This window comes from Salminus brasiliensis, chromosome 21 (assembly GCF_030463535.1).
Source record: "Salminus brasiliensis chromosome 21, fSalBra1.hap2, whole genome shotgun sequence".
Taxonomy (NCBI): Eukaryota; Metazoa; Chordata; class Actinopteri; order Characiformes; family Bryconidae; genus Salminus; species Salminus brasiliensis.
In genome coordinates, this window is record NC_132898.1 from 5,907,246 (window position 1) to 5,919,846 (window position 12,601).

General features: G+C 40.8%; 2 protein-coding genes across 3 annotated transcripts; one reads left to right on the forward strand and one right to left on the reverse strand.

Moving 5' to 3' along the window:
• Positions 1 to 2,129: 2,129 nt before the first annotated feature.
• Positions 2,130 to 4,953, forward strand: LOC140543258 (protein SPMIP1). The gene is made up of 2 exons (XM_072666317.1): positions 2,130 to 2,633; positions 2,719 to 4,953. The coding sequence occupies exons 1-2, from the start codon at positions 2,210 to 2,212 to the stop codon at positions 2,835 to 2,837; spliced, it is 543 nt and encodes a 180-aa protein (XP_072522418.1). The 5' UTR covers positions 2,130 to 2,209; the 3' UTR covers positions 2,838 to 4,953.
• On the reverse strand, positions 4,223 to 12,145 carry LOC140543257 (deoxyribonuclease gamma-like). 2 transcript variants are annotated; one of them, XM_072666316.1, is made up of 10 exons: positions 11,971 to 12,145; positions 11,656 to 11,742; positions 10,855 to 11,100; positions 8,836 to 8,924; positions 8,614 to 8,706; positions 7,947 to 8,059; positions 7,732 to 7,844; positions 6,985 to 7,142; positions 6,026 to 6,122; positions 4,223 to 4,686 (listed from the first exon to the last, which is right to left on the reverse strand). In XM_072666316.1, exons 3-10 carry the CDS (start codon positions 10,981 to 10,983, stop codon positions 4,621 to 4,623), a joined length of 858 nt encoding a protein of 285 aa, XP_072522417.1. In that variant the 5' UTR covers positions 10,984 to 11,100; positions 11,656 to 11,742; positions 11,971 to 12,145; the 3' UTR covers positions 4,223 to 4,620. The 2 variants fall into 2 exon arrangements, with proteins under 2 accessions (XP_072522417.1, XP_072522416.1); XM_072666315.1 differs by having other exon boundaries at positions 10,855 to 11,742.
• Between the last annotated feature and the right edge of the window lie 456 nt (positions 12,146 to 12,601).

Sequence of the window (12,601 nt, forward strand, 5' to 3'; positions counted from 1 at the left end):
TTATTTTGAGTGTGTCAGCAAGTAATGAGCCTATTTTGCTGGAATATCCACTGTGCAGCTCAACACATCCGAGGCTGGCCTGAATGGAAGGCTTGTATTGGAGATCGGAGGCAGTTACATGTAATGAGCTTCCTGGATGAGTGTATGTTTCTGATCTATTTTAATCAGTGTGGGTTTTCATTTCCTCTCAGTCTGGAGTTCTAAAGGGTTTTCATTCATGCCTTCTGTTTTTAGGAGCTTGACAAACTAAAGTGGGTTCTTTTTGTTGGGCTTTGAATGGGAAGGAATGAGACCGCCATCATCTGGGCTAATGGGAGAACTACATTAGAATTTGCATATTGAGGAGAGTTGAGTTCAATGCTCCTTGTAGGGCTTCTGGCTTTGGGGTTGGTGCACTGTGACTGACTTGTGGAGGTCCTCAAAAAGAATAGTTCCTGTGTCCTCCACAAAATTCAGAGTGACATTTTAGAGGAACATTGAAATGGTTTGGGGGGGGTTAAATAAACATGTGAATTGGTGGAGTTCAACTGGAACTTCTTGGCTGCAATGAGCAAAAGCATGTTTGGTAAAAAGTGCAGAATTTAAAGAAAGGCACCCTAAACATGCCTCAGAATCCACAATTGGCCACTTCGAGGTGCAAGCTGGAGCTATTGACATGGCTTGCAGAGTTCCCAGACCTAAACGTCAACTATTGGATTATTACACTGATCATTTTGATAATGATCAGCTTTAAATAAAAAAAAATTATTATTATTGAAGGGTTTCACTGGAATAAGATGAAGGAACTAAATTCTTAGTGTAGTGGAAATGAGTAAATTGGGCCCAGTTTCCTGCTGGGAGTGATCAGTAGGAGGCTTGAATAAGCACTGCCCTAATACAAATTGTCAGCATCCTTGCTGATTCTTTGAGAAGATTAGAATATAATTAATGTTTAATCAGTTCATTGTGACTGCCCAATTTTCCTCCATGCTGGACTTCTATCATTACACTGATCAGTTTCTGCCTGTGCGGTTTTCCCTCCAGCTCTGCGCTCGGTTTCCTCCCTGGCTGTTTGTTTGCTTTACTCGTTCTAAGAGGGGAAATATATGTACATAAAAATTAGCTGATTCAGTCTTGCTGCAGTGTAGGTCGGCTCAGGTTCCTATTGTTAGTCAGTGTGTGCGCTTCATGTTGGCTTTGTAAGTATAGCAGGACTTCAGAATTGACATTACGTAGAGGAATATGTGTATTCACAATACAATATGTGGGGACAGCCAGATAACACAGTGCAGCGGTGGTGCGCTGTTCTACTGTGCTGCGTCCCCTGCACACTAGAAGAAAGGCTTCCTTGTGTCCTTAACTCAAAATTCAGCATATTTCTAAAAGCCTGATGTGTTTGAATGCAAGTTCTGTGGATTGAAGGGAGAACAGTAATTGGGCTGCAATGAGCAAAGGTTTGTGTGATGGAAAAAACACCAGAATTTAATAAAAAGAATGTTTCCCCAACCGTTAAGCACCTAAACACACCTCCACAGTGGACTAGCTCAAGGGGAGCAAGCTGAAGATTTTGCCATGGTCCTCACAGTCTCTCGACTTGAACAGCAGCAAAAAGAAATACTTTGGAAAGACCTCAAAAGAGAAGGCAGCAAGACAAAAATCTCAGAAGTCTCAAAGCTTTAAAGGCCTTTTGCAAGGCAGAATGGGTGAAAATCTTCCAAACAAAAACTGAGAGGCAAGCTTTTATAAGCAGTGACATTCGCCAAAGGGGGTGTTACCAATTCCTGACCATGCAGGGGGCCTAAGGTTTCGCTTCGGGCCCTTTTTATATTTCCAAATTGTAAAAGATAAAGTATTTTTGCATAAAATATCAAACAAATCTGTCCTTTGATTTTACACCTTTTGAAAATAAGAGAAGGTTTTGGGTGTCCAAACTTTTGCATTCCCTTGTATGGAATACACGTACAGCCACAGGTCCTGGAAAAGTATAAAAACAAGTAGTGTGTGTGTGTGTGTGTGTGTGTGTGTGTATACGCCCATGTTCTTTCCCCTGGGCCACTTTCCCCTCTCCCGCTGAGCCAAGCCCTCTGATTGGCTGACCGCAGGTGAAGCCCAAATGACAAACTGCTCTGGGGTTTCTGTGGCAGTGGCGACTCCTGTTTCCCTTTGACCAGACCAAACAGAGCCGTCCCTCAGGATTGCAAACATTAGCCCTAAACGCAGCAGGCCAACGATGAGGAACCTCCTGACCACGCAGAACCAGAACTGCTACAGGGAGCTCATTATGAAGGAGGCCTACACTCGCCTCACCTGGAAGACCAAATACGGCAAGGACTACCCCGCCAGCTTCGCGTCCCGCCGAGCCAAGACCATGGGCCTCTTCAACCCACCTAAACCCCCCACCCAAATCACCCTGCCCCCTGTCGTCCAGCCTCAGGAAAAGAACAAGAAGCAGGCCCCGATGCTGGTGGGCCGCACTCTCAGCGAAGCTCCTCTGATGCGGCCTGTCAGCCCCCAAACCAAGGAGGTCCTTTACCACGGCTTCTCTAAAGAGGGCAAAGGTCGCAGCACGTACCTGAAGAGACGTGTCCAGAAAATGCCAGAGGAGAAGTTCGACTATCCGATCCTGTCCTCGTGGGAATACGGCTGGAGGTTAGGTGAGTGTCTTGTTGTGCAGGTTATCCTAAATGAATATGAATGGGACTGTATGCTCAAATCTTGTGTTTAACATTGTGTTGACAGGCGATTATGACCATAACTACAAATCACCAGCTAATGGAAGATCAGGGGTCGTTAGGAGCACCTTCTACGCCAGGAACGGCATTTTTAACATTCCTGCTCAAACTGATAAACTGGGGTAACGTCCCACGGTTGATTGCGTTTTAAAGAATTCTCCTCACAGAGAAGAAACGCTCCATCTCCTGTCTCTACGCTGCTGATACTGTTTATACACTGAGTATTTTTGCCTACCGTGGACTTGGGTTTGCTGGGATTACTGTGGATTGGGGAGTCCGATATGAGATGTTTTCACCTCATTTCAACTGATTTCTGAACACTTTGCATGTACGGACTTGATGTATAGCCTTAAAGTATATAAGATAAAGGGTTTCTTTGTAGTAAGGGATGTAGAGGAACCACTGTTAGGTCCTTAAAAAACCTTTCACCTGGGTTTACTTACATTTTCCTTGGATTTGACATTTTTGTGACCCATAACCATAAACGGTACATGTTACACACAAAGGTACTTTAGACTCACACCAATAGCAGGACTCTGGTGCTGTGAAGAACCATATGTTTTATACATGATAAACTCATACGTTTTATATGTGATACCAATCCGATATCGATCTAATCTGATCTTTGTGTAATAATCCAGACACACAGTTTAGATAAGATGTGCTGCTATTAAAGACCCTAAATAAAATGTAAAAAGTTTCTATAAGGAGACATTCTGGACTGAACCTCCGAACCTCAGAATCCACCCTAATTTTTAGGGTTTAATAAATGTCCTGGAACGTAAGAAGTTAAAAGGTTCTATTTAACAAAACAATCATCTACTAGAAGTTCAAGTATTCCAGTGGTTCTTTTGAGTTGTCATGGTTCTAGCTTTATAAACCCACTGCCTTGATTAGAGATGGAAAATTCAGGTCCAGAAAGTAAAAATCCACCCCAGGATTTTTGCTTGGGTTTTCCAACTGCATGGGTTGCCAAAATCCTGTTTTTTTACTTTACTTCTTTTCTGGACCTGAAGAGCAAAAGGTTCTTTGAGAGTTTTTAGTACTGGGCAACCCACGCAGTTGGAACAAAGTACTGAGGCAGATTTTTACTTTCTGGACCTGAATTGACCATCTCTAGCCTGTACTCTCAAAGAACACCTTTTCCTAGTGTCATTATTTTTACATTTGCTTTCTCCTCACCCCTCTGGCTTGGCTCTGTTACTCTGCCTTTAGCACTGATATTTGTAAGCAACCTGACTTTTATGACTTCACAAAAAACAGTCATTTCAAAACGAGCCGTTTTTGCTGCTTAGTTTCCACATATGGACTGTATGGACTGTAAGGAAGTAAACAAGGACATCAAAAACTTTTATATTAATCATTTTAGGGTTTTTTTCCCCCCATCCACTCTTAGGGTTCTTTTAGGGTGCTAAAAGTGATTCTTCTACCACTAATACCCTGTTTTGGCACCTTTAGATTAAACAGTGCTCTGTATTCATTCAGTTGTACTTAAAAAAAATCAGTCAACATTTTATGATTTTTTAAATAAACATTTCTTTAATAGCATTTGACGTATTGAAGTCTAGATTTAATTAATGGAAAGACAGAGGTGAAAGCTATAACCCAACACACTGCGTCTCTTAGTAACTGTAAACCAGCACCTTGAATCTACTGGTTTATAATTAACGAGCATGCTCCACTTCTCCTCACCTTTGAAATGAAAGCCCTGATGTTGCCTTTCTTGGAAAGCTCACAGTTCATCTTCAGAGTAAAGCATTAATTACTCAGCAGGCTGATGAATGTACGGGATGCGCATTGTATTAGTAGAAGCCATAACCCTGATTAACCTTAACCCCGGCCTTAAGAGTGCAACGTTTTTAGAATCTTTTAGAGTGAAGCATGAAGGCACTGAAGCCTCTCGAGGCTCTCAACCACTTCTCCTGGCCGCATTCACAGTAATGCAAAGAGGGAAGTGGTCACTCACAGCCAAGGCCTGGAAACAGAAACAAGCAAAAACAGCAGAGTTTGTTAGAAAATGTGCAGTCAGTGTTTCTGAAGATTGAGAAGTTTAGACTTTTAGATGTTTAGAATCACTTTTAATTATTAATTTTGCAGAGTGGAGTATTCTGGATGCTAGAGTGTGTTTTTAAATGTAATTTTAATGCGTTTTTCATGTGTTCTGGCTCCAAATGCTCCTGTCGGCTAAGATGCTGCCACTATGATTTGAGGATCGCTAGTTCGAATCCTGGGTGCCATCAGCAGCCAGAGCCTGAGAGAGCACAATTGACCTTGCTCTCTCCGGGGGGTAGCTGAGTAGCTCGCTCTCCACCCACATCACTTCAGTGTGATGCTGGCCAACACAAGCGTCTGATAGCTTCTGAGCGCATTGGTTTCCTGTTGACGATGTATCAGCGGCAGTTCGGAAAAAGGTCTTGGATGCTTGCACATGTGTCTGGAGAATCATTCAGTGTGTTGGGGGAAAGTGACGTTGGTGGGTTGGGTCTTTTTTTGTAAGAATTTATTAACAAGAAATTGTTGCATGATAAACTTGCCGATCTCCCGATGATAGGGCTGACACCTGCATTGTCGATCTTCTCATGAATTCGATTTTTCAAGATTTTGCCCAACCCAACCCTCTGCCATCCCCTCACTTTATATTATATTATAAAATGAGGTGCCAATGACCTAATTATGTATTCATATATACACTATTGTGACAAAAGTATTGGGACACCTACACATTCCACCTACAGGAGCTTTTATGACATATCATTCCATAGGCATTAACATGAATTTGGTCCCCCTTTTCAGCTCGAACAGCCGGTCTGGAGCTCTGCAGTTATTGAGTCAGCAGAGCGTAGGAGACATTTCTGCACTATAGTCTGAGCTGGACTATCTAGGAGGGGAGAAATTTCATTACCTGACTTGCAGTTGCGACGGTGGATCTTATTACAGTACCATGCTCTTATTACAGGACCAATTCAGTGAGCTGTTCAGAACCGCTCATTCTTTCCCTAATGTGCATGAAGGCAGACTGCATGATTTTATACACCTGTGGCAATGGGACTAAATAAAACACCTGAATTCAGTGATTAAGTGGTGTCTTAATACTTTTGTCCATATGATTTATAGTATCTGCCTTGAGATTTGATTACTTTTCCAACAGGATGGTTGAACATTCGATGATGCAAGTTTGCATGTTTCCATAAGGTTTATAGCCCAACCCAATGCCACTTCACGGGTGATTTTCTACAGCTTTCTCAGTATATAACCGCTGCCAGAATTTGTTTACGTGATGGTGTAAACTTGTGGACAGCTGAACTTTGGTGTACCTCCGGCTCGGTGAGTCCAAACGCCTGTTTAAAGTCATAAACTTCCACTGAGTCTGCTCTGACAGCCTTGATCATGTTCTCTCCATGGAGGACCACCCTGCAGACAGAGAGGAGGGCATGTTAGGCTGGAATGCACATGGTTCAGCTCTCTACGGGTGCAGGGGCAATATGCTGCTATTGACATTGCCTGAGATTTCGTGAACTACATATTTATCCACAATGGAGCACTGAATTTCAGGTCAGGTCAGGTCAGTTCAGATCAAGCGGCTATTAAGCATACTCCTCTTTACCATTTGCAATACTGCGATTTTTACTGGGAATATTTATATAGGCCCTAAACACTACATAGAGTATCCAGTATCTGCATACAGACACACCACTGTATGTAGACACCTGCTCATCCATGAAGGGGTTGGCTCTCTATTTGCTGCAGTAACAGCCTCTGTTCCTCTGACTATACTAGATACTGGAACATTACTGTGAGGATTTGATTGCATTCGTCAATCACTAGAGCAACAGTGACCGTGATCACATACTGGATGTTGGATGATTGGATGATTACTTCTGGATCTCAACCACTACTCCAGCTCATCCCTATGGTATTGGATGGCGCTTCATCACTCCAGAGAACACTGCCCCACTGCTCCACAGCCAAGTGGTGGTGGTGGGGGGATTCAGTGTACTGTATATATTCTGTATTATACATATATAGTGCATGGACCCTGTGTACTATATTATATATAGTACTGTATTGTATATGGTACAATATACATGTCATATTATATATGGTACTACTAGTATATAATACAGAGTATATTATATTATAATTATATAATTATAATATATAATAATAGAGTCTATGTGCATACCCCACATGGCTGTGTGTTGATGTCAGTGATGGTATATATAAATATGTGGTCTATGGAGCACCATATTTCTTAAGTGAACACGTTCCTGACCTATCGTAAGCGCAGTTAGTGGAGTGTTTCACTGAAGTGTCCAGCTTATCATCGGTCAGCCACAGGAACTTTGTGTCAGAGCGCAGACGAATGTTACGCCAATTTCTCTTGGGGACGTAACCGCAGGCAGCGTTAAAGTCCCCCATGATGATGAAGTTCTGTTGAAAAGAGATGTGAGGTTACATATTAGCAGTGAAACAGGAACTGATGGTTGAGATGAATTAAGCAATCTGAGAGGGAGGCTGTATGTGTGTGTGTGTGTGTGTGTGTGTGTGTGTGTGTGTGTGTGTGTGTGTGTGTGTGTGTGTGTGTGTGTGTGAGAGAGAGAGAGAGAGAGAGAGAGAGAGAGAGAGAGAGAGAGAGAGAGAGAGAGAAAGAAAGAGAGAGAGAGAGAGAGAGCAAGCCCAGGTGCATGTAACATGAGAGGATCAGTTTCTCTCCTTTCAGCTTTGCCTGCTAAAATAGGGCTCCAGGTGTGCAAACCTTGTGGCATTATACCTAAGAAGACTGGAGGCTGTAATTGCTGCCAAAGGTGCTTCAACTCTGTACTGAGTAAAGGGTCTGAATACTTGTGTCAATGCAATATTGTAGTTTTTTACCTTTTAATTTCACTATGTAATTATTGAGTACTGGGTGCAGAATGATGTGGAAACCTGACTAATGTAACCTGCCTTTCTGAACCTGTGGCTGTACTGATTTACTGAAAATAATATATATACTATAGGAAGTGTGGCGGTGCTTCGGTACCTCTGACTGCCAGTGCTGTGAGACGTTGTGGTGGACATCATACAGCTCATCTATTTCTTTAACTGCTGCTTCTGGACTTGTGTGAATAGGAATGATGACGAACTCCTTGATATCTGTGGCAGGAGAGAGAAGCAGAGGAATGTGTTTACTCTCAGTGCTTAGGACCGACAGTGGAAAGGGTTTAGTCCTAATCCTTTCCTCTTTAGCCGACTTGCCTGTTGTTGTAGATGAAAACCACACAACAAAAGGTTCCCGGGCGAACGCATCCACATCATCAGCCTGTGTGTCTGGATACTGATAAACAGACTTCACGGAAATGGACCGCTGCCTGAGAGGACAGAAAGAGCTGAGTTTTAATCCTCATGACTCGTGACTGTAGGCTCCTAACGCTACATTAGCCTAATATGCCTAAACTGTAAGTCACGAATAAGAATAAGAGCATCTGCCCAGTGCTGTTAATGGGAAGACACTATGTCCAAATGTCTGCGGACACCCTTTCTAATTAATGCATTCAGCTACTTTAAGTTGCACCTATTGCTCATACAACTGTGGAAATGCACACAAACACACAACTTATCTAGTCCCTGTAGAGAAGTACTGCCAATAGAATAGGACTCCCTGGAACAGATGAAAATGAACCTATTGGCACAGTGCCTAATAATGCCACCTTTTGGGATTGAGCTGGGGAGTTGGGGTTGAGGTGGGGTGGTCATCATCCAAGCTCACTAAAGCTTCTGTCGATGAATAGTTTGGATTTTGGAGGAAATGCTCAATGGACAGGTGTCTCAATACTTTTGTCCGTATAGTTTATGGTCATTTTTGTTATGAGGCATACAGTATATTTTTATATATGAATATATAAAATATATATATGCAGGTTACCTGTAGATGAAGGCGTACTGCTCCTTATAAGACTTCCGGCCCAGTCTCTGACTGATCACAAAGCCATACTCTGGCTTCCTGCCTCTGTACCTGCTGTAAGACACAGCACATTGTAGCTTTATCACTGTACAGTGAACGTGTGACTGCTCCTATACTCCTATTACTTTCTCATAACTCCACAATCACATCACTGTGCTTTCACCAGAAGAGATGGATAGCTACCTGTTGAGGTAAGTCATCAGCTGAGGGAAGGCCTCACCCTTTGCGTCTTTGATTTCCATGACCAGCATGAGGTCACATCTGGCAATACTCTGTTTTGTGAGGAAGGTAGGACTATTGTGAATGACATCACCATACAGCTTTCCATTCGATGAGTTCATTATTACAGACCTGTGAAGAACGTGCCCTACTATGGAAAGCTGTGTTTACTGTGGCATAGCTGAATAATGAGAGTTCAAAACACAGCTGTGACAAACCGTAAACCTCTAACACTGCCTTCATTCTTCAAAAGAAGGTTCAGCATAAAACAGAGCTGTAAAACAGGCCAAATCCAAAACCATTAAACTGCCTCATAACCGCCTTGAGTTGTTATATTTAACACCAAACTGTTGTTGTTATATTTTACACCAAAACTGACATGAACCCAAAAACACTAGAGAAATTATGAACACCCACTTAAAAAAATCTAAAAAGTCATTATTTAAAGATGCTAAGTTTGTTATTTTAAGATGCTAAGTCATTATTTTGAGATACTAAGTCATTATATTAAGATGCTAAGGCTTTATTTTCAGATACTAAGTCTTTATTTTTAGATACTAAGTCTTTATTTTCAGATACTAAGTCATTATTTTGAGATACTAAGTCATTATATTAAGATACTAAGTCTTTATTTTCAGATACTAAGTCTTTATTTTCAGATACTAAGTCTTTATTTTTAGATACTAAGTCTTTATTTTCAGATACTAAGTCTTTATTTTTAGATACTAAGTCTTTATTTTCAGATACTAAGTCTTTATTTTCAGATACTAAGTCATTATTTTGAGATACTAAGTCTTTATTTTCAGATACTAAGTTACTATTTTCAGATACTAAGTCATTATTTTGAGATACTAAGTCATTATATTAAGATACTAAGTCTTTATTTTCAGATACTAAGTTACTATTTTCAGATACTAAGTCATTATTTTGAGATACTAAGTCATTATATTAAGATACTAAGTCTTTATTTTCAGATACTAAGTCTTTATTTTCAGATACTAAGTCATTATTTTCAGATACTAAGTCATTATAAGACATAAAAATGATAGGAATGTTATAATTAAAATATTATAGGAATATATAGGAATTGTTTAACAAATTCACTAAGAATATACATCCTCTCACATTTTACACTATAACTGAAGATCAACCTTGATTAACAATTTACATCTTCTTACAACAACTAGTAATACATTAGAAAACAGAAACATAGAAAGTACTGAATGAATGGATTCTACGGCTGTGTTTGGAATGGGTCACATGTTAACTAACTCAGTAGTCACTATTTAGCCTTTGCTACATAGTGAACTAACTAGGGGATGACCGAAAGACTTTTCGGACACTAGCTTCGGGAACACGTAATTAATGTATGTATGTATATATATATAATCAGTTCTGTCTGATATGCTATTCAGCAGAAAACAGTGTTTGTATACATTAATACTGTCACCATTCATATCCTATTAGAATGGAATGTGGTGAAATGTAGCTTTGTAATCTTTAGGAAGTGAAACATTGAAAGAGACATCAGAGGTCAAAAAGATCTTGACCTGATTGTGAAGTCCCCCCCCCACACACACACTCATAGTGTGAGACTTTACACTAGTTCATATTTCTTGAACCTTCTTGTATTTCCTGTATCTTTATCAGAACACACAGCAAAGCTGTGGATGGAGATCATGTGAAATATTTATGAGTTTTCTGCCGTTTCCGGGATAGGGGATATCTGGGTAGTGCGCTTTAGGATGACAGCAGCTCAAAAAGTTCAGTAGAAACACTAATGCTCAAAGACAAACCTTTCACTCATTAATACAATGCTAATGCTAATGCTAAGTGTTATTCCTTGTATAATACATTTACATACATGGAGTTATATCCACCACAAGCTGTATTCTCTCTCAAACCACTACACTGAGTTTCTTTCACATTTCATCAATTATTCATGAGATATTATCTGTAAATATTGCATGAAGTAAACCTTACCTCCAGTATCACATTCAGAACTGCTGGCTTGGAGAGTTTGCTTTCTCCAAAGGACTGTATGTTGAAGGAGCAGATTTTGAGGCTGAGGGCTCCTCCGAGGCTCAGCAGGAGAAACAGTGCGAGCTGCATCACCGCAGTGAAGACTGTGCTGAATGATAAGAACTGAGTAGTTCCCACGACTGTTTATAACCCAGCCCTTCCTCCATCAGCAGACAGGCTGCTCCACAGTGTGTGTAAATAGCAGGCCTGCAGTGTGTTGAAGCAAGGAAATCTCTGGGGGGGGGAAACATGTACACTGAAACACACTCCTAAAAATAACAGAAGAGCAATTGGAAGTAGAAGAACCATTTTTTCGGTTCTCCAAATCTTTCAAACGATGGTTCTTTAAAAATCGATTTTTTTGGGTCAGAAATGTTTAATAAATGTGAATTTTTAACTGAAAGAATTTTCTTTACTTGTCTGCTCTACATCCAAGCTAAGAACAATTTGGGAACCTCTTGCTAACAATGTGTACAGTCAGGTCCATAAGTATTTGGACAGAGATGCAAATCTAATGTACATCAAATGTGATGTGTAGGCCTCGGCCTACAAGGCCACTGTTCCAGTATTGTAGACTTTGTTTTCATAGTCTCGGTCACAGGCCATGGTCACAGGCTCAAAAGTTAGTGGACAATTAATTGATAAGCAGGTGCATGGCCAGGTGTGGCCTGTTCACGCTTAATTTCATGGCAAGTAAGAAGTGTAAATGTCTGGAGTTAATTTCAAGTGGTGAATTTGCATTTGGATGCTGCTTCTACAAACTCTCAACATGCAGTCCAAAGAGGTGATGATGGGAGGCCGTCATTAGACCCCAGTGAACCACAGGAAAAACGGCAGCTAACAGGGATCCTGATAATAAAACAATAATACAACAGTTAGACGGAAAACAACAACAACAAAAGGTTTAGTCAAGTCAAGAACTTTGGATTGGTACAAAACTCTCTAATGAAATCTAATTAATAAAAAATTATCATAAAAGTATATAGCAAATAATAATAATAATAATAATAATAATAACAATAATAATTCATTATTTTCAATTAATTAATATGCATGTGTTCAGTATCTTATACTTACATACACACATGTGCAGAAATGACCAAACATCAGATTTCCTTCATATTTCAGCATTTGGTCTTTTTTAAACATGACGTCTCAGCGAAAAGCAGCTGTTCCAGCTGTGAAAGGACTAATGTACGACACATGTCCACTTCCCCCTGCGCCTGACAGATGTTTCGCAAGGAGGGATTTTTGTCGGCATGAAAATAATCTTGCTGCTTTCACCTTTATCTGTAGGACGACTCTCGTCCTGGGGGGGCGCTGTAAACGCCTTATCCTCGCTTCCCCACCCGTCTCGCGTCATCACATCCTACGATTGCTCAGTCGTTCAGCGAAGCCCCGCCCTTCTACGGCTGGATTGGTTAAGCAGTACGTCACTCTCACATGTGGTCCGCCTTCGAGCGCACGACAAAGCCCGTCTCCTGCGTGAGGATTGGCTGCGGTTTCCCACTCACGTGGTTCGAGTTCGCGCGCGCGCGCGTGTGTTTTTGTTAAAGATAGGAATAGTAACATGTTTACAAAGTCCATATTTTCTCCCACAAGTACATTAATAAATGTCTCCAACTTTGTCATTGTTTAAGGCAGAATTTAAAAGGTTTCCCTCCTTATTTTCGTGCGAGAATGTAAAAAAAAAACTGGTAACGAAAAT

Bases quoted from the DNA above. Each gene is read 5' to 3' on its own strand.
- LOC140543258 (XM_072666317.1), top strand. From the start codon at position 2,210: ATGAGGAACCTCCTGACCACGCAGAACCAGAACTGCTACAGGGAGCTC. The intron at 2,634-2,718 runs GTGAGTGTCTTG...TTGTGTTGACAG, and splicing joins GGAATACGGCTGGAGGTTAG to GCGATTATGACCATAACTAC.
- LOC140543257 (XM_072666316.1), bottom strand. From the start codon at position 10,983: ATGCAGCTCGCACTGTTTCTCCTGCTGAGCCTCGGAGGAGCCCTCAGC. The intron at 8,060-8,613 runs GTAACCTGCATA...CTGTCCTCTCAG, and splicing joins CAGTACGCCTTCATCTACAG to GCAGCGGTCCATTTCCGTGA. The intron at 4,687-6,025 runs GTACACCAAAGT...TTCTGTTTCCAG, and splicing joins TTGGACTCACCGAGCCGGAG to GCCTTGGCTGTGAGTGACCA.